At 64.5% G+C, this 18,340-nt stretch overlaps 1 protein-coding gene and 1 non-coding gene across 4 annotated transcripts; one reads left to right on the top strand and one right to left on the bottom strand.

Moving 5' to 3' along the window:
• Positions 1 to 285: 285 nt before the first annotated feature.
• On the bottom strand, positions 286 to 368 carry LOC122210404. Its single transcript, XR_006198050.1, has one exon. It is a non-coding gene; the product is annotated as a small nucleolar RNA SNORD60 (small nucleolar RNA).
• A 590-nt stretch (positions 369 to 958) lies between these two features.
• On the top strand, positions 959 to 18,268 carry TRAF7 (TNF receptor associated factor 7). Of its 3 annotated transcripts, XM_042921415.1 has the most exons (22): positions 961 to 1,061; positions 6,146 to 6,354; positions 8,190 to 8,308; positions 8,546 to 8,603; positions 10,442 to 10,533; positions 12,202 to 12,318; positions 12,714 to 12,806; positions 12,944 to 12,977; positions 13,634 to 13,817; positions 13,906 to 14,040; positions 14,680 to 14,897; positions 14,972 to 15,045; positions 15,261 to 15,309; positions 15,389 to 15,516; positions 15,711 to 15,793; positions 16,464 to 16,503; positions 16,617 to 16,733; positions 16,820 to 16,942; positions 17,166 to 17,285; positions 17,376 to 17,507; positions 17,594 to 17,713; positions 17,885 to 18,268. In XM_042921415.1, the coding sequence occupies exons 3-22, from the start codon at positions 8,228 to 8,230 to the stop codon at positions 17,897 to 17,899; spliced, it is 2,013 nt and encodes a 670-aa protein (XP_042777349.1). In that variant the 5' UTR covers positions 961 to 1,061; positions 6,146 to 6,354; positions 8,190 to 8,227; the 3' UTR covers positions 17,900 to 18,268. The 3 variants fall into 3 exon arrangements, with proteins under 3 accessions (XP_042777350.1, XP_042777348.1, XP_042777349.1); XM_042921416.1 differs by lacking the exon at positions 6,146 to 6,354 and having other exon boundaries at positions 959 to 1,061; positions 13,906 to 14,034; XM_042921414.1 differs by lacking the exon at positions 6,146 to 6,354 and having other exon boundaries at positions 959 to 1,061.
• Positions 18,269 to 18,340: the final 72 nt, after the last annotated feature.

Raw genomic sequence — 18,340 nt, 5'->3', positions numbered from 1 at the left:
CCGCGGAGTCCTCTGGGGAGCAAACGCGTGCGAAAATAAAGACACTTGCGCTCCCATCAACTCACCACCTCTGCTTTATTGTTAAGCGCCGCAGATACGGACGTGGACTCCCGCCTTACCACCAGGCCCCGGGCTGACGTTCATTTACGTCCACGGTCTCCAACCACGTCACCGACCGCCCTAAAAGTCAGACACACAGAGCCGAAATGTAGACAGAAGCCCGCTACCCCGATTTTTTTGGAGATGTTTTCACACCGGCCCCTCCTGTCAAGGGGGCGCACCCTGAAGCCTCAGTCTTGCAAAATAATCAGACTGCACATGCAGTTTTCATACGAGGTGTCAGAAACGAAAGCAATTCATCACAGGCTCCAAGCTGCAGAGGGGAAACCAAGCCCGGCCCAGGCTTACCTGCGGAGAGAAGTCGGTCTGGAGTCGCACCTTCCCAACAGAAAGGGACGGGTGGGGGGGGCGGAGCAAGGAACGCTTACAACGCTGAAGACAGAGGCGGAGCCCCGGCGGAAGATGGCCCTGGAGGACCCCTCAGCCCCATTCGGGGCCCAGATCCTCCCCTAACGTGGACTCACAGCGTCCGCACAGACAAACGCCCACGGCCGCCACTGGATTCCCAAAAGAAAGCACGCGCGCGAGGCTGAAGCTTTTATAGAAAGTGCCCCACCTCTGCGATTGGGCAATCATGCCGGAAGTACCCGCCCCCGGTCTCTTGGACCAGACTCGCGAAGCTTCTCCCTTTAGCAGAGGCCTTGGAACTTAACTGTGAGCGACAGATGCACAGAACCAATCAGACTCCGATCTGCAACATAGAGTGATTCTGAAGCTGCCAATCCCGCCCCGCGACGTCGGAGCCGCCGGAATTCGTAGTTTCTGGAGAGCCCCGCGTGAGGCGGGGACCCAGGCATTGAGAGACGGGGAACTACAAGTCCCGGCGGGCGTAGCGCCTCAGCGCTTCCGGCTCGCGCGTCCGGTCTGTCTCCCGGCCAGCGGCCGCGGGGGCACGATGAAGCGGGAGGGTATCGCTGCCGCTCCCGGGCGGCCGCGGGCGGGTGAGTGTCCGCGCGGCGCGCCCGGCCCGGGGCTCGCGCCTCGGGGCCGCGCGGTAGGCGCTTCGGGGTCCGCGGAGGCGTCGGGCCTGGGGGGGCGGGGCCGACACGGGCCGGGGTCTCGGCGTCTGTCCGTCGCTTGCCCCATTGCCCCATTCTCCCCTTCTTTATTCATTCCTTTTTCTTGCGTTCGTTGAGCGCCGCCGGGGTCCCAGTTCTCGTAGGCTCTTCTGCAGCTTTTCTCAGCCCGGCCGCTGTTGACACTTCTCGCCGATCCTTCTCTGCTGTGCTTTGTAGGATGTTGAGTAGCATCCCTGGTCCCCACCCACTAGATGCCAGTAACCTCTCCCACCCCCACGTCTTGACAACCCAAAATGCCTGCAGACACCGCCAAACGTCTCCTGGGGGACAAAATCCTCCCCCAACCCCACACACCCCGGCTTGAGAACCGGCCATCTAGAGCGGGGAGGGATTGACAGTACACACAGAATCCTAAAGAGTTGTGATAGGTGCTATGAGAGAAACAGGGCGCTGAGAAAGAGTACGGGGCGCTCTCGAGTGGCTTGGGGAGGGGGGAGGTGCCTACAGCAAGCAGCTTGTCTTGGGAAGTTGCTGGAAGAGCATGCCAGGCAGAGGGAGCAAGGTGTGCAAAGGCCCAGAGCAAGAAAGGGCTTGGTGCGCCAGTGAGTGCTGGCAGACGGGTGAGAGGCCTAGTCCACGGGGCCACACCAGAGTGCATGGTGGAGGGATTGTATTGTGCTTGCAAGGAAGGCTGTTGGAGGATTCGAGCACAGGAGAGCCAGCATCAGATCCAAGGCCGGTAAAGAGCCCCTGGTTGTGTGTAGAGGGGGTGGGAGACGAGGCTGTCTGGCTGTTCCGGCCTCGTTGCCTTGAACAAGTCCAGGGCATTCAGCTGGAGCTGAGGCTGCGATTGTGCTGGATCCCACCCTGCTTTGGCAGGACAGGGGTGGAGGGTAGGGCTGGGGATTCCACCCTGCTTTGCTGCCTCCCTTGCCTAGAGCTCCAAGCTGCCCAGACTGTTCACCCTTCTCCCCATCCCTCACACCCCTTCCCGTGCACACACAGGCCCCCTCTCCTGAGGGCTGCCCACCCCTTGGCCTTTGCCAAGCGTGTGACCTCCCTCTTCCTCATTCCTTCTCTTTGGGCCTCTCCCTTCCCACACCCCTTCCCCGCAAGCCTGTGCGGCAGGCAGGCACTACCTCTCTGTCATACATCCCTACTTGCATTGCTCTGGGCATTCACGTTTCTCCGGAATCCCTGGTCTCTGTGTGTCAAGGTTCCTGCATGTTATAGCTGCACTAGCCCCAGGAAGCCAGAAGCTCCCTCTCAGGGGAAGCAGGGATCCTGGCAACCTGGCTGAGGGAGGTAACCATCTGGGAAGGAGGGGATGTCTTCCTTCCTGAGGGGTCCCTGTGGAGCAACCCCCACTGTGGCTGTGTGTCACACACAACATTTCTGGAGATGAATGGGAAAGATCACAGTCTGAGGTACTGACTTTGCTGGGACAGGAATCCACAGAAAAGGGTCTTTGGCAGCTCGAATGGGGCTTACTAATATTCCCGAGCCTCTGTCTACCTCTCCTACCAGGCCCCCTAGCTTCTCAAGGTCAGACTCACATTCAGCTGTCACCACGTGCCCTCTCACCCTCACAGGGACTGGCATGCAGTGGGTGCGAACCTTGGCCGGCTGGCCAGCTGCAAAATAGGAGTTTGGGAAATGGGAGAGATGTGGTTGAAGGGCCTGACCTGTTTGGATGGCTCCAGGCGGCCTGGGCTCTGCGGTGTGGTGCTCCTCGGAACGGCTTGGTGTGTGGCTGGCTTTGGTGCACCATGGGCTCCTCGGTTTGCTGGCACAACAGGGCTTTGATTGGCCGCGGCGTGACCCCTTGTGGGCTCTAAGTCCTGGGGTGGCCTCCCGGCCTCTACTCTTGACTCTCGAAGAGGGGCTGCTGTCGGTGGAGCCCTCACTGTTGCCCCGCCTCTCGCAGCTCCTTTCAGATGGGAGTACATCCACTCTGTTTAACGAGTGAGAAATCTGAGGCCCTGGAGGGCAAGCAGCTTGCCCAAAGTCACGCAGCTGTTACGTGGCAGAGGTGGGATTTGAACCCAGGTCTGAGTCCAGCATTTGTGGCCTGACCGTCGTGCTGTCCATAAGGAACACTTGGAGGGGTCAGTATAAGCACATAAGTGAAGTGTGCCAGCATATGCCCAGCCTTGGGAGGGGTCAGCAGGACATAACTTGCTCCGAACTTGGGTCCCCATTGGCCTGGCCTTGCTGTTGGGTCGGCTCCTAGGACTTTACCGGGCCATCTGGCTGGCTTATGCAGGAGGTACCCTCGTAGAGGGGCCCGAACCCCTCAGCTTTCAGTAGATGCCCCAGGGCGTCCCCGGTGTGCTGGCCCTTCCACAGAAGAAATTCGGTTGTTCCTTGGAGGGACATGGGGTCAGGTGGGGCAGAGGAGGGAGAAAGCGGTCCTGGAGTCCAGTGCTGAGGTCACATGGAGACCTGGTACTCGGCTATCCCCCGGGGAAGGAGCACCCTCATGGAAACCGGGACTGAAGGAATGTGCCAGAAAGACTGTAGTACCACAGCCTGGGCTGAAAGGGCATGGAATGGACAGTGGAGTGGGCTGGTGCATGTCTGCATGTCCAGGCTGGGCTCCCGGCTGGGACTTTGTGCACACTCCCCAAGCTTCTGTAGGGAACCAAGAAAGAGGAAGTCAGGGAGGCGGAAACAGCCAGGGCGGCCTGGAGGTGTAGCCCGGGCCCAAGGTGTCCCTGGGCTCTTGGGCAGAGGCCCAGGACCTGTCTCCACAAGTTTAGACTCACTGATTTTTTTTTTTTCTTAAGTTTGATTTATTTAAGTAATCTCTCCACCCTACGTGGGGCTCGAACTCTCGACCACAAGATCAAGAGTCACGCGCCCTTCCAACTAAGCCAGCCGGCTGACCTTAGACTCACTGATTTAAGACAGCCTGGGACTTGCTTCCCCCTTGTGCCTCTGCAGCCTGGGTTGGCCCAGACGCTGAGTTGGAGGAAGGGTGTGGGCAGGTAAAAGTGGCCCCTACGGCTAGGTGCTCAGAGAGGAGGCCAAACACCACCTTTTTCCAGAATACTCTCTCCCTGCTCTGGATCTGGGCAGCCCCTTCCTCTGGGAAGCTCTCTAGGAGCCCCCCAGGCTGTGTCAGGTGTACACCTCCCTCCAGCAGAGGGACCCATGGGTGCTGGAGAGGCTGGGTGGGGAGTGCGAGGACACAGCCTTGGGGAGAGGAGGCCACAACGGGTGTCCAGTCTGGCAACCTTGAGGCCACCCTTTAGGAACTGTGGGCACAGAGGGAAGGATGGAAGGTGAGGGCAGAGTCCAGGGCTGGGTGCTCGGAGGGAAGGGAGGCCGGGCAGGCCTCAAACCTGGGCCTGCTGAGGTGCTTAGGGGGAGCCCTGACGTCACACCCTGCCTATCTGGGATGGAAAAGACGTGCTAAGGGGACATCAGGGAACTGCTGGGAGAGGTGTATATGGCTTTGCTATGGCAACCCAGCCTGTTTCCATAGGATTTGGCAGTCCTGCGTGGGCTTGGGCCAGGGGGCCAGTGGGGGCTGACCCAGGGGCTGGGTGGTCCATGGGTGATACCAGGGGCTGCATCTGGAGCTCTGGCTGCAGTCTGGTGGCCACCCACAGCTCTGTGCCAGGCAGGGCTGAGGTGTCCTGGCCACCCATGCTCACCCTGGGGCAGTCACCACTAAATGTGGGCCTGATGGTGCTTCCAGGGCCAGCCTACCCCCATTGCTGGCTCAGCACATGCTGCTGAGGGGACCCCACCACGCCCACTCCTCAAAGGACCTGCTTCTGGCCATCCCACTGTCGTCTCCCCCCCCCCCCCCCCCCCCCGTCCCACTCCAGCATTTACAGCCTACACTACCCACTCTGCTGGCTGCCAGCCACAGGGACCACAGTGGGGGATCTTTGTCCCACATTCCCAAGGGTGAGGGCCTAGCAGACCCCATTGGCCTCCCTCCAGGGGGTGGGGTGGGGAGGGGTTCCCAAGGGAGCTGGCCTGCTCTCTGGTGTAGGCTGCCCAGAGAATGGGGCTGGTGGGGGGCTTTCCTGAAGAGGGGCTGGGGCATTATAGGTGGATATTCGTTCCCTTGTCGGGCAAGGAGTGTGCCCCAGGGGCCCTTTGGACATGGACTTGGGTGGACAGAGATCCCTGGGCCTTGACCCTAGGCTCAAGCAGGGGAGCTGGTTTTGCACTGACCCCGGGCACCTTGGGTACCACTCTCCCACCAGCCTCACCTGAAGCCCCATCTCCAGCAGGACCTGTGTGCGGTTTTTTCTCTTTAAGAGATACGGTCCTTGTGTCCCTCGCCTGGGCTCTGCGGAGGCACCTGGAGCAGGCAGGGTGGGGGGACTCGGCTGGGGAGGGAAGGGGAGCTGTGCCTGGCAGGCTCAGTCCATAGCTTTTCCCAGTATGGGAGTGTCCAGTTGTCGAGCTGACAACTCCCTGTCGGCCTGCATATAGGCCTGGTGCGGGGTGGTGAGGAGGCCTACCCCTGGGGGGCGGGGGCATACCCCCCCCCCCGGACAGCTGGGCCCAGCGGGGTGGGGGGCGTACGCAGCTGTGCTGTTGTTTCTGGGGTTTGGGCCCACAGAGCTGGGAGACACCGGCGAAGACTTATTGCAAAATGCAGCCCCTGGGGGAGCGGGGCTGAAGGCTCAGGGCATCTTGCTCAATTCCAGGATGCTTAGTTAGGGTAGGGTCTGATCGTTGTGATCTGGGGGTGCACAGCTGGGGGAGGCGGTGGCTGCAGCCCAGCAACCCCCCCCCTCCCCCCGCCTCGGGTCCCTGGCTGGGAGTGCAGGCCAAACCATGTAAATGGGGAAGCAGTTACTTCCCTCCTTCCCTGGCTCCACTCTGCTCTCTGGCCAGTCTGTACATCCCCCCCCCCACCCCCCCCACCCCCCGCCCCCGGGTTGTGTGTCTGCCGGCCTGGCCGCTATTGGCTGTCAGGGGACTTTCCAGCCGATTTGCATGTTGCCCTGCGTGCCTTTCTGTTTACTTCACTTCAGAGTGAGGGAGAGCCAGACGCCTGCTCCCTCAGACTGAGCAGCAGGCACACAGGCCCCACGGGGGGCTGGCGTGCTGGCCGCCGTCCTGGGGGGAGTCCCTGCTGGGGTCCCGGCTGCCTGGACCACGGGAGCCGCTCGCTGGAGCCAGCCGCTGGCCGCTGGGCCTCGGGAGCTTGCGGCAGAGGGAGCAGATGAATTGTAAAATCCAGGTCAGTGTGGGCCGGCTGCCTCCCCGTGACCCACCCCCAGCCTCCTCCTGGCACGCCCCGTGGTGCCCAGGCGGGAGCCGACCTTGGGTTTCCCAAAAGGTGAGTCCTGGAGCTCCTACGTCACCCCAGCCGGGGTGTCCTTGCTGCAAGCAGGGTGGCCCCAGGATTTCCTGCTTAGCGTGGAGACCAGCAGCGGCACTGGAGGTGGGGCTTCTGGACCCACTACAGCCACACCTCCACCAAGGGCCTGGTACTGCTCACTCTCGGGAGTCCCTGCCTCTCCCCCATGAGGACAAGCCACCGGAGAGCCTGGTCTGGGACTTAACAGCCAAGTCTCTTGAGTCACAGCAGGGGGAGTGATGGGCAGGAGGGGGAGGCTTTGGCCAACATCTTGGGGTCCCCCCATCCCCTGGTCTACCTGGACCCCCAGGGCGCTGAGAGCATCGGTGGCGGTGCCTTGTGGCAGGGCCAAGTGTGGGGACTGACAGCCACCGCACCGAGGCCCGAGTCTAGAAGACTGGGGGCGGGGGGGCGGTGGCATTGCAGGTGGTATTCAAAGGGGCAGGTGGGAGAGAAGATGGGGGAGCTGTGACAGCTCAGCAGCGCAGCATGGGAACACACGGCTCGGGAGCCAGCCCCTCCCCGTAGACCCCTAGGTTGGGTTGGAGGACCACCGAGTGGCTGTGGCCTGTGTGTGAGGCATACACGGCCAGATGGCTCAGCAGCCCCTCCACCCGGAGCCCCCTCAGTTGTGGGGGGCCTTCACAGCACAGGGTGGGCCCCAGCCTGCATGTGCCCTTGCGCCCCACGGGAGCGAGACGTGCCGGCCTCCCCGGGAGTTCCCGACACTCGTTCTGCTGGCCCGGTCTAGCAGCAGGTGATGAGCCCGCGCTGTGGCCTCCCAGGGGTCTCCTGGGGAGAGAGCTCACGTGTGCTCCTCCTCGCGGGGAGCCTGGCCTAAAGCTGGGGCCTCGCGGCTACAGCTGACTCCGGGCGGGAGATAGGGACCCTGCCGTGGACGCTGACCCCAGGAGGGCCCCGGGGAAGGTGGGCGTCGCCCTGGCAGTGGGGTGGCTTCCCCAGGCTATCCACGATCGGGGCTGCAGGCTGGTCCCCTTTCCTCTCTAATGGCCAGGCCCCTCGTCTTGGGTGGAGTGGGGTGGGGGGAGTAATTCTTGCAGGCCCAGGATGATACCCACTGTGCCTTCTCCCCACCACCTCAGCCTGTGAGTCCTGAGTAGACAGTTGGACCTGCACAAGGTCTGGGATCAGGACTCTCATCTCCTCCCCCTGCCCCAAAGGGGCTTTATCTGCGTGATGAGGCTCTGAGGGGCTGGGCCCCAGGTACATCACCGACAGGTCGTCTGGGGTGTGGCCAGCGTCCTTCCATCCTGAGGACCGGGACTGTCCTACCTGGTAGGAAGCAGGCACACGGCTTGATCCCGCCCCAGGTGCCACACCACAGCCCAGTCTTGGCTCCAGGGACACTTGCCCTCAGACCCAGAGGTTCGGGCAGAGCACAGTGGGGGCTTCCGCCTCTGGGGCGGAGCTGGTGGCGTTTCCAAAAGCCTGAGCCTTGAAGGAAGGTAAAGCTGAGTGCCAGCTGCCTGCCTGCCCCCAGGGCCTCCTCCCTTCCTTGGGCCTGTGCACACCTGGGATGGGAGGAGGGAAAGAGACTTTGCCCGCACGGACCCGCCCTTGTTGGCACTGGTGGTGGAGAGGCCAAAGTGTGCCCGGAGCGGACCAGCCAGAGCAGGCCTGGCCGCATGGGTCAGCGCCGGCCAATCTGACGAGTCCGGGCCACCATCCCCACCACCGTTGTGCTCCCCCCTCAGGAGACGCTGCCCGTGGACCCTAGATGCCTCTCTAGAGCATGAGCTCGGGCAAGAGCGCCCGCTACAACCGCTTCTCCGGGGGGCCCGCCAACCTTCCCACTGCCGACGTCACCGCCGGGGTAAGCGGGAACCTCACGGGGAAGGGTCTCCCCCTCATGCTCACCTCGTGTGCCGGGGTCCCCGCAGAGCCTCCAGAGCAGTCCCCTCCCTACGTGGAGGGCCTGTGCCGCGTGTGTCCGCGTGAGCTCACGCGTGCACGTGACCATGGTGCTATGAAAGCGCGTCGGTGCCCGTCCACGTGTGTGTACACATCCTCGCTGGGGGTCGATGCCAAGTCTCATCTGTTCTCTGTCCAGACCAGAATGGAAACGACCTTCGGGCCTGCCTTTTCGGCTGTCACCACCATCACAAAAGGTGAGCCAGCCTGTGAGCCCAGGCCAGGGCGGGTTGGGCAGAATCTGGGCGTCCCTTACTCCCACTGGGGTCTGCGGGCACGTCCTGGTGGGGCAGGAGGGGGCATCGGTGTCGGCCCTAGGCTGCCTGCCGCCCCCCGCCCCTGCTGCCGCATCCTTCTCCTCCCCGCCCCCCCCCAACCCCGGGCATCCCAACACCTCCGTCCCGGGGCCTCACCCGTTACCTCTGGGGAGGGCGGCCCCACCTTCCCTGTCCCTCATCCTAGTGTCCTCTGGTTCATCCCCGCCCTGGGCTCCTAGCAGCCTCCGGGAGGTCGGGACTGGGGGCCACGCTGGACACGTGTAGGTGGTAAGAAGTGCTCGCGGTGTCCTTTCTCCAGACCGGTTCCAACCCCGGGGCCGTGTGTTCGAGGAGGTTGTGAGGGGCTAACAGCCCGGGGCACTACCTCCTTCCCTGAGTCGTGAGGGTGTGTTGCCTCTCTTGTCAGGGCTGGGGGTTCAGGGATGGACTTTGTTCCTTTGCCTTTTTGGTACTCTGCTCCTCGTAGGTGAAGCCGATTTTTAATTGCTTTTCCGGGGTTCCCTCTCGACGCACTCAGCCGTGAGGCCACAGGACCACTGTGCGCACGTGCTCACACTGGCCCCTCTGCCCCAGGGTGGCTCAATCAGATGCTCCAAAAGTGCCCCTTTTCCTTCTTAGATGTTCCGTCCTGAGAATAAATAAACGTCTCCCCTGATACAAGCACCCAGGTCACTGTTCCTCAACGCCTCATTTACTCTTAGAAGCTGCAGGGGCCCCCGTCACGGTAGTCCCGCGCTCCTGGATCAGACAGTGATGGGAGTCTGTCTCCCTCTCGCCCTACCCAGCAACCCCATCGGTGGCAGGGATGGGTCAGGACTGGGTATGAACAGTCACCTCACCCGGCCCCTCTCACAGATGGGGAAACTGAGGCCCAGTGACAGGGGAGCTGCTTAAAGCCCGACTCATGAATCCATGCCTTTGGGGCTGGTTGTGATGTCTGGGTCTGGGTGGGCCTGAGGCCGGTGGGGCCACTCCAGGGCTTCTGGCTTCCCCGTGGACTCCTGACCAACGCCTTCCCTGGAGTGGGCTGAGAAGGCCCGAGGGTGGTTCCAGGTTCTGGCCAGGGGAACAGCTGGGAGACAAGCAGACCCAAACAGCGGGCTGCCTGTCAGTCCCCACCACACACCGGCCCGGGGGCCTCAGGCCTCTGTCCCTGTCTCCTCCTCTGGGCACTGAGGACATCAGAGGACCCGCCCACTGGTAGGGTTACCTTGAGGGCCAAGCAAGATGACATCCCACCTCGTGCCAGGCACCCTCCAGATGAATCACTCAGATGTTGGGCTCTTGCCTCAGCTGGGCACAGGGCAGCCCCAGGGTCAGACCGCTGGCACCTTGCAGAGTCAGAGAGATGATCCCTCCACCCCACCCTCAGCCTGCCTTGGGAGTGTGACTGTGACTGTCGGGGGCTCCGGAGCTCCAGGCACAGAGGACAGGCCCTGGAGACCACCTGAGCCGGGCTGGCCCCAGGCTGTGCCCTCCCTCCCCACCTGCCCGGCCCTGGAGGGGGCTGAGGATGCAGCCGGGTGGCTCCCAGCTGCCCACGAGCCCAGCCCCAGCCAAGTGGCCCTCAGATCAAGAAGGAGGACTCGGGAGAGGGTGGGGGGCAAGGAGACTTCCCAGAGGGGATTAGCCCCCTGTCCGGCCCAGCCCCTGTCCCCACCGGGCCCGTCCCTCCAGGGAGCCCACTTCCCGCCACGGGGGCCAGCCGTGCCCCTGCAGATCACATTCGTGGCAACCCCGCCCTCTCTTCTTGGCAGCCGATGGGACCAGCACGTACAAACAGCACCGCAGGACACCGTCTTCTTCTAGCACCCTCGCCTACTCACCGCGGGACGAGGAGGATAGCATGGTAGGTCTGTGCCATGGCCCCTTCTCTCCCCACGGCCTCCGGCCATGCCGTCCTTCCCCAGGGCCAGGTCCCAGGGGTAGCTGAAGGGGAGGCTCCACCCCGAGGCACGCCCTGAGCTCCGGTCTGCGGGCTACGGTGGGTTGGTGAGACAGAGGGCCGGTATGTCGACGTCGTGAGGCCTAAGCGCCCGTGGCAGGACTTTGTGGAGGAGGAAGGAGCCGTGGGGCCGGAGGGTGCAGAGCCTGCGAGCTGGGGCGAAGCGCATTCAGCTCCGTCTTGAAGGCCATGGGAGCCACAGAAGGTTCAGGCGTGTGGGTAACGGATCACATTTCCGCTTTTAAAGTTGTCTGCTGTTGAGTAGAGGATTGGAGGGTGGGCTGGTGGGTGGAGGCGGGACCCCTGAGCAGGTGGCTGGAAGGAGGGCGGCCGGAGCCGGGGGATAATAACGGGCCTGCGAGGGCTGTGCTGACAGGGAGAGCCAGAGAACCTCCTGCCGCTGGCTCTGCGGAGTGAGGAAGGGGCTGGGGTGGAGTCGAGGCTGGCTGCCAGTGCCCAGGCTGTGTGGCCAGGGTCACAGCGGCTGTCCCCTGCCTGCCTGGCCACCGGACCGTGTCGCTGGGCTCTGGGCCTGTCAGAAGCAAGGAGCTGCCCTGGCCGAGGGGGTGGCTCGGGCCCTCCTGCTGCTCACCTCTGCAGAGCCTCACTTTCTGCTTCCCCTTGTGGATTCTCGGGATTCTCGCCAGTGTGGTGGCCCCACGGACTCCAGCTGGTTCTCCTGTCCTCCCAGCCCCCAGGACCCGAGTCTTCTCATGCCGGGCTGCTAGGCCTTCGTTTCCTATTTAATACTGAGGGAAACAGTGTTTTTTTAATTACTTGAATGCGCTGTGTGCCAGGCGCTACACTAGGCCTTCTCTAAGCACAAAGCAGGCACCTTGCACCCCACTCCCTGGCTCCGCCTGCCTCGGCCTCCATGACCTCTGACTCACCCATGGCTGCCCGGGAGGGGATTTTCCCCAGAGTGGCCGGGACCAGGAGGAAGCCCGTGGGCTGGGTGGGGAGCAGTGGCTCTTACAGGATCTTTACTGGGGGTTTCTAGGCCAAGGCGGGGGGTGAGGGGACGGTTTCCCCACCCGGGCTCCCCCAGATCCCCATCTTCCGTGACTCAGGCAGAGGCAGGCACCCATGGCTCTTCCTCCCTCTGAGGATCCTGGCCAGGGTTCAGTGGGGAGGTCCCTGCCTTCCCTGGGAGCCTCAGTGGCCCGGCCCCGTGTCCCCAGCCAGGGAAGCCAGACGGGCAGCCAAACCCAAGGGGATGTGGAGCCCCCAGCCTCTGCCGGCCTTCCCTTCCTCTGGCAGTCCGGGCGTGGAGGCCGGCCCGGGACTGGCTGATGGAGGTGCCCTGTGTGCAGCCCGCATTCCCTCACGGGAAGCAGGAAGCAGGCCAGGCGAGCGTGTCCTTCTGGAATTGAATAGCAGGAAGCGTCTCCATTTACACAAAGAAAGCTGGCAGACGGGAGCGGGTGGCCCAGCCACAGGGCCGGGACCGCTGGGCCGGCGGGGGGCCCGGGCGCCCCATCGGCTCCCTGGGCACAGGCGGCGGCTCTGCGGGCTGAGGGGGCCCCGGCCTCCCCACCGGCTGACGGGCCCGCCTGTCCCTGTGCGCCGCAGCCCCCCATCAGCACCCCACGCCGCTCCGACTCGGCCATCTCCGTCCGCTCCCTGCACTCGGAGTCCAGCATGTCCCTGCGCTCCACGTTCTCGCTGCCCGAGGAGGAGGAGGAGCCGGTAGGTGTGTCCGCCCAGCAGGCGGCCCCTCGAGGGGCGGAAGGTCTGGCCTACGCGCCCCCCCCCCCCCCACTCCCCGGGCACCTTTTCCCGTGGGCTGCCCGGGGTCCAGCTTTGGGAAGTGAGGGCGGCGCCCGAGTGGGGTCTTCGAGTCTCCATCACCGCTAGAGAAGCAGGTGCGCACAGCCAAGGGCGCGGCTGGAGGGGTCCTCCCTGCTTCGGTCCCCTCACGCTCAGGCCCGGCCCCAGGCCTCCGCGGCAGGCCCTTCTTGGCCGCTACCCGCCCCCGGCCCCAGGCCTCCGCGGCAGGCCCTTCTCGGCCGCTACCCGCCCCCGCCCCCCACCGCCGTCTGCGCCCCGGCGGCCCCCCCTCACCCTGCCCTGCCCGGTTCTAGGAGCCCCTGGTGTTTGCTGAGCAGCCGTCGGTGAAGCTGTGCTGCCAGCTGTGCTGCAGCGTGTTCAAGGACCCCGTGATCACCACGTGCGGGGTGAGGCCACCCCTCCCTTCCTGACACGTGCGCCACCACGGGGCCCGGCGTGGCCGCCCCGGGGCTGCCCTCTTCGGTGGGCACGGGGTGGGGGCGACTCTGTGTCCATGCCCCAAGCCCACCCGTTGTCTCCACAGCACACTTTCTGCCGAAGATGCGCCTTGAAGTCAGGTAGGGCCCCCCCTCCCCAGACCCAGGTCCAGCTGACCTCATTACCCCGCTTGGGAAGGGTCCCTCCGGAGAGGTCCCAGCCCAGGCCCAGCACTGATCATGCCCTCGGCACATGGTGGCTTCTCCCTCGCCCTGCCCCCAGCGCCTCTGCCACGGGGCGCTCAGGCCGGGCTCCGGACCTTGATGGGCGAAGCGGTGAGACCCACATCTCGGGCCTCCTGGCCTCAGCACCAGCTGTTTCCAGCAAGAGTGCCTTGGCCATCAGGGCCCCCCGCCTCACCCTCTCAGGCCTGGGCACCTGGGCCCGGGGCTAGTTCGTCTCCAGGCTCTGCCCCAGGTCCCTCTGCCCTGTTCCCAGACTCCTGAGTCAGCTCAGAGGCCTCTGGTCCCTCCTGCTCACCCAGTGGTCACCCTTGGTGGCCCAGCTGTGCCCCCATCCAGATTCGGGCATGGCAGTGGGACAGGTAGATGGGTGCATCAGGGCCCAGACAGAGGCTCGGTGCGGCCAGCCTGAGGAGCCCGTTCCGGGCCTGCCACACTGGGACTTACCAGGGAACAGCCCGCCCCCAGCGCAGCCTGGTCGCAGCACTCAGAGCAGAGCTGCCGGGGCAGGGACAGCCAGGTGGACGGTGAGGTCAGCACGCCCTCCCCTCCAGAGAAGTGCCCTGTGGACCACGCCAAGCTGACGGTGGTGGTGAACAACATCGCGGTGGCCGAGCAGATCGGGGAGCTGTTCATCCACTGCAGGCACGGCTGCCGGGCAGCGGGGGCCGGGAAGCCTGCCGTCTTTGAGGTGGATCCCCGAGGGTGCCCCTTCACCATCAAGCTCAGCGCTCGGAAGTAAGTGCTGTCCTCGGCCCCCGCCCCCCACCCCTCCCAGGGGTGCTGAGAGCCGGTGCCTCTGGGGACTGACGCCTGCCTCCCAAAGGGACCACGAGGGCAGCTGTGACTACAGGCCTGTGCGGTGCCCCAACAACCCCAGCTGCCCGCCCCTCCTCAAGATGAACCTGGAGGCCCACCTCAAGGAGTGTGAGCACATCAAGTGTCCCCACTCCAAGTACGGGTGAGTGGGCGGGGGTGGGCATGTGGGCTGCCCCCGGCCAGTGGGCGGGCAGGGCGGGGGCGGCGGGGCCTCCGGGCTGGCATTCACAGTCCCTCCTTCAGCGAACCCTTGTTGAGATCTGCTTGTGTGCTGGGCGCTGGGGAGACAGCCAGGGTCCTGGGGAGACGGACCTTAGCGGGAGCCTCACCGTCGGCTATGTAATTACAAACTGAGGTACAGGTGCCGTGAAGGAGAGGCCTGAGCCCCACAGGAACGCAGAGGGGTCGGAGTGGTCGGCGAGCTGGGAGGTCAGGGAAGGGGGGTTCCCTGAGAACTGATGCATGTGTGGGTGTGAGCCACAGACTAGCATGAGGGCTTCGGGCGGCTGGACCATCATGAGTGGGGTAGAGAGCAGGGGGCGGTGGGAGGGGGGAAGAGGCAGGAGCCGGGAGGCTGTCGAAGGGTGCGGAAGAGCCCTTAAGGAGCTTTGGGAGCAGAAGGACTAGATTTCCTCCCAAAGTGGCCTGATGGGTGCTGAGTGGGAGCAGGATGGATGGGTGGGCAGCAGGTGGGAGGTGTGGGGAGGGGTGGGGGGGGGCGGGCAGGGGCAGTGCTTCACTGGGCAGGCAGGTGGGCAGGGCAGCCATCCTGTGTCTCCAGGTGCACATTCATCGGGAACCAGGACACGTATGAGACACACCTGGAGACCTGCCGCTTCGAGGGCCTGAAGGAGTTCCTGCAGCAGACGGACGACCGCTTCCACGAGATGCATGTGGCGCTGGCCCAGAAGGACCAGGAGATCGCCTTCCTGCGCTCCATGCTGGGCAAGCTCTCGGAGAAGATTGACCAGCTGGAGAAGAGCCTGGAGCTCAAGTTCGGTGAGGGCGCGGCCCAGAAGGCAGGGGTGTGGCCTCTCCTCCCGGTCCCTGACACCCTCTTCCTTGCCACTCAGACGTCCTGGACGAAAACCAGAGCAAGCTCAGCGAGGACCTCATGGAGTTCCGGAGGGATGCGTCCATGTTGAACGTGAGCGGGAGGGGGCCACGTGCGAGGTGGGGGGGTGGTGGGGTGGGGACGCAGGACCGGCCCTCGGCCTAGGCGCCAACAGGAGGCTTGCCCCCCTCCCCGCCACCCCGCTGTCAGGGTTCAGTGTCTGTGCTGGGGGAGGCGGCTGCTGCCGCGTGGGGGCAGGGGGACCGCGGACCCACAGCCAGCATGCCCTCTATTCTTGGTCTTGGCAGGATGAGCTGTCCCACATCAACGCGCGGCTGAACACGGGCATCCTCGGATGTGAGTACGGGCCTGCCGCTGCCCCCTCTGCTGCCCCTGGGCACCCCCGGGCCCTCACCAGCTCCTCCCGTCTCCGCAGCCTATGACCCACAACAGATCTTCAAGTGCAAAGGAACCTTTGTGGGCCACCAGGGCCCCGTCTGGTGTCTGTGTGTCTACTCCATGGGGGACCTGCTCTTCAGTGGCTCCTCTGACAAGACCATCAAGGTGAGTGGGGTCTTGCCCAGGGAGGTGGTCTACAGCCTGGTGGCGGCAGGGGGCGGGGGGGGCAATGGGCACTGCCTGCCAAGCTATGCCAGCTCTGGCCTGCCTGCGCCCACCTTCCCTCCACATTCCCACCATGCTGCCCCCTGGCGTTGGGCTGACCCTCCTGGGACCCAGCCTGACCGTGGCCTCTGCAGGTGTGGGATACGTGTACCACCTACAAGTGCCAGAAGACGCTAGAAGGCCACGATGGCATTGTGCTGGCGCTCTGTATCCAGGGGTGAGTGCGGGCATGCATGGTACCCACGTGGAGCCGGGGACGGGAGACGCCCTGCTCCCCCCACGGGCCACATGTGTCCTCAGCTGGCTGTGTCTACCTCTCCTGCGGGGCACCCTCATCCTTGAGCAGGGCTGGATGGCTGAGTGGTGGCACGCAGGCCCCCACGTTCACAGTGTGTGGCCCCGGAGCTGGGGCGCCTCGGGGAGGTAGGAACTCAGCCGTCGCTCGGCTGGCCTGTAGCCAGAGTCTCAGGCACAGCTTGGGGACAGGACCACAGAGTAGCCTGCCCATCTCCCCCCTCGCCCGAGAAGGGTAGCCCCTCTCGACCTTCTCTCCTGTCTCGTGTCATGGGACTTCATGTTGTGGGCAGGAGAGGGAGAGACGTGCGTTCCCGGAAAGCAGCAGCTTGGCCGTCGGCAGCGCTAACAGGGGTAGTTACCTCACAGCTTGCTGTCGGACGCTTGCCAGGCAGGCGGCGGGGTCAGGCTTCTACCCCCAAGGTTCCCTCGCCGGAACAGGAAGACGGAGGGCTCGGGGCAGCAGGAGGAACCCGGCCGAGCTGCCGGTTCCTGGTGGCTTCCCGGTGGCTGGTGCTCCCTTGGCCTGGCGAGGCCACACCAGCGAGGACGGTGGCTTCTCCTGCCCTGACCCCTTGGCTCCGCTCCCCCAGGTGCAAGCTCTACAGCGGCTCAGCGGACTGCACCATCATCGTGAGTGGGGCCGCGGCAGGTGGGTGGGAGGGGCCTGGGCCGCACCGGCTTCCGGGGGCCCCAGGCCCGCCGCGCCACCACGACCCGAGGCTTCCTGTCGTCCTTCCCGCCAGGTGTGGGACATCCAGAACCTGCAGAAGGTGAACACGATCCGGGCCCACGACAACCCCGTGTGCACGCTGGTCTCCTCACACAACATGCTCTTCAGCGGCTCCCTGAAGGCCATCAAGGTCAGGCTGGCCTCGCGTGTGCACATGTGGGGCGGCGGGCTACCGGACCCCCGCGCCCCAGCCTGCATCCGTGGCCGTCCCCACAGGTCTGGGATATCGTGGGCACTGAACTGAAGCTGAAGAAGGAGCTCACGGGCCTCAACCACTGGGTGCGGGCGCTGGTGGCTGCCCAGAGCTACCTGTACAGCGGCTCCTACCAGACAATCAAGGTGCGTCCGCACGCGCTTCGCGTGGGAAGACCCCTCACTAGGCTAGACCCCCGGGCCGGCACTGCCCAGGCCAGCCCCGGGGGCTCCGTCTGCCCTGCCCCCATGCCGCCGGGTTGGGGAGACCCTCACACACATCCTGGGTGACGAGCGGGCTGCTTAGCGTCCAGAGGCCCTGAGGGGAAGGTGCCGGGCCTGGGACCGACGGGCTCGAGCTTGTCCGTAGATCTGGGACATCCGGACCCTCGACTGCATCCACGTCCTGCAGACATCTGGCGGCAGCGTCTACTCTATCGCTGTGACGAATCACCACATTGTCTGTGGCACCTACGAGAACCTCATCCACGTAAGGCGGGCACCTAGGGGCAGGGCCTGCTTCCGGGGCGCTGTCCTCTCCGGAGCCCGTGGCTCTGACCTGCCTGGGCCATTCCTTCAGGTGTGGGACATTGAGTCCAAGGAGCAGGTGCGGACCCTGACAGGCCACGTCGGCACTGTGTATGCCCTGGCGGTCATCTCAACGCCAGACCAGACCAAAGTCTTCAGCGCGTCCTATGACCGGTCTCTCAGGGTGCGTGCGGACCTAGTGATGGTGGGAGGTTCACGGTGGGCGGTTGGGCCCAGGTGGGCAGGCCCTCATGTCCCGTGTGCCCCCAGGTCTGGAGCATGGACAACATGATCTGCACGCAGACCCTGCTGCGTCACCAGGGCAGTGTGACCGCACTGGCCGTGTCCCGGGGCCGGCTCTTCTCGGGAGCTGTGGACAGCACTGTGAAGGTCAGTGCCTCGGCTCAGGCCTTCCAAAGGGGCTGCGTGTGTGGAGCAGGGGGCGGGGGGCGAGGAGCTAGAAGCCTTGGGTCGGTGGCACCGGAGGGCAGGTGTGGATGGCAGGTGGTGTTGGGGCGGCGTGGCCGGAGGGGCAGCTGAAACAGAGCCCTTCCTCTGCAGGTTTGGACTTGCTAACAGAATCCAGACCAGTCTTGGCTTCCTCTGGGACCTCCCTAGGCCTGTCCCAACCGGGCTGGCCACATGAGGGGTCTCAAGGGGCGCTCACTGCCTGCCCTGCGGGGACAGACCGACAGGTTCACCTGGCCAGGCAGTGCCCTCCCCACCCTGTGCCCGGCGAGCCTCCCTCTGCTTGGTCCTGTGATCGTCGCCGCCAAGACAGTGCCCAGCCCCTCCCGCTGGGTGCCAGGTACGATGCTCGCCCGGCCCACCCTCCATCCCTGCCCCAGATGGACTGTGGGCCTTTTTACTCACCTTTTCTACTGTTTTTAGACTGTATATAGATTTGATTACTTCTTGATTGAAATAAAAGCTGCACAGACTGTGGCTGTGAGTGGGGATAGTCCTTGGGGTGACAGGCCACCCGGCAGTGCTGTTGTGCTGGGGCACCAGCGGCCA

Source organism: Panthera leo, chromosome E3, assembly GCF_018350215.1.
Source record: "Panthera leo isolate Ple1 chromosome E3, P.leo_Ple1_pat1.1, whole genome shotgun sequence".
In the NCBI taxonomy this organism is placed as follows: domain Eukaryota; kingdom Metazoa; phylum Chordata; class Mammalia; order Carnivora; family Felidae; genus Panthera; species Panthera leo.
The sequence above is the reverse complement of the archived record's forward strand: the minus strand, read 5'-3'. Positions and strand labels throughout refer to the sequence as shown.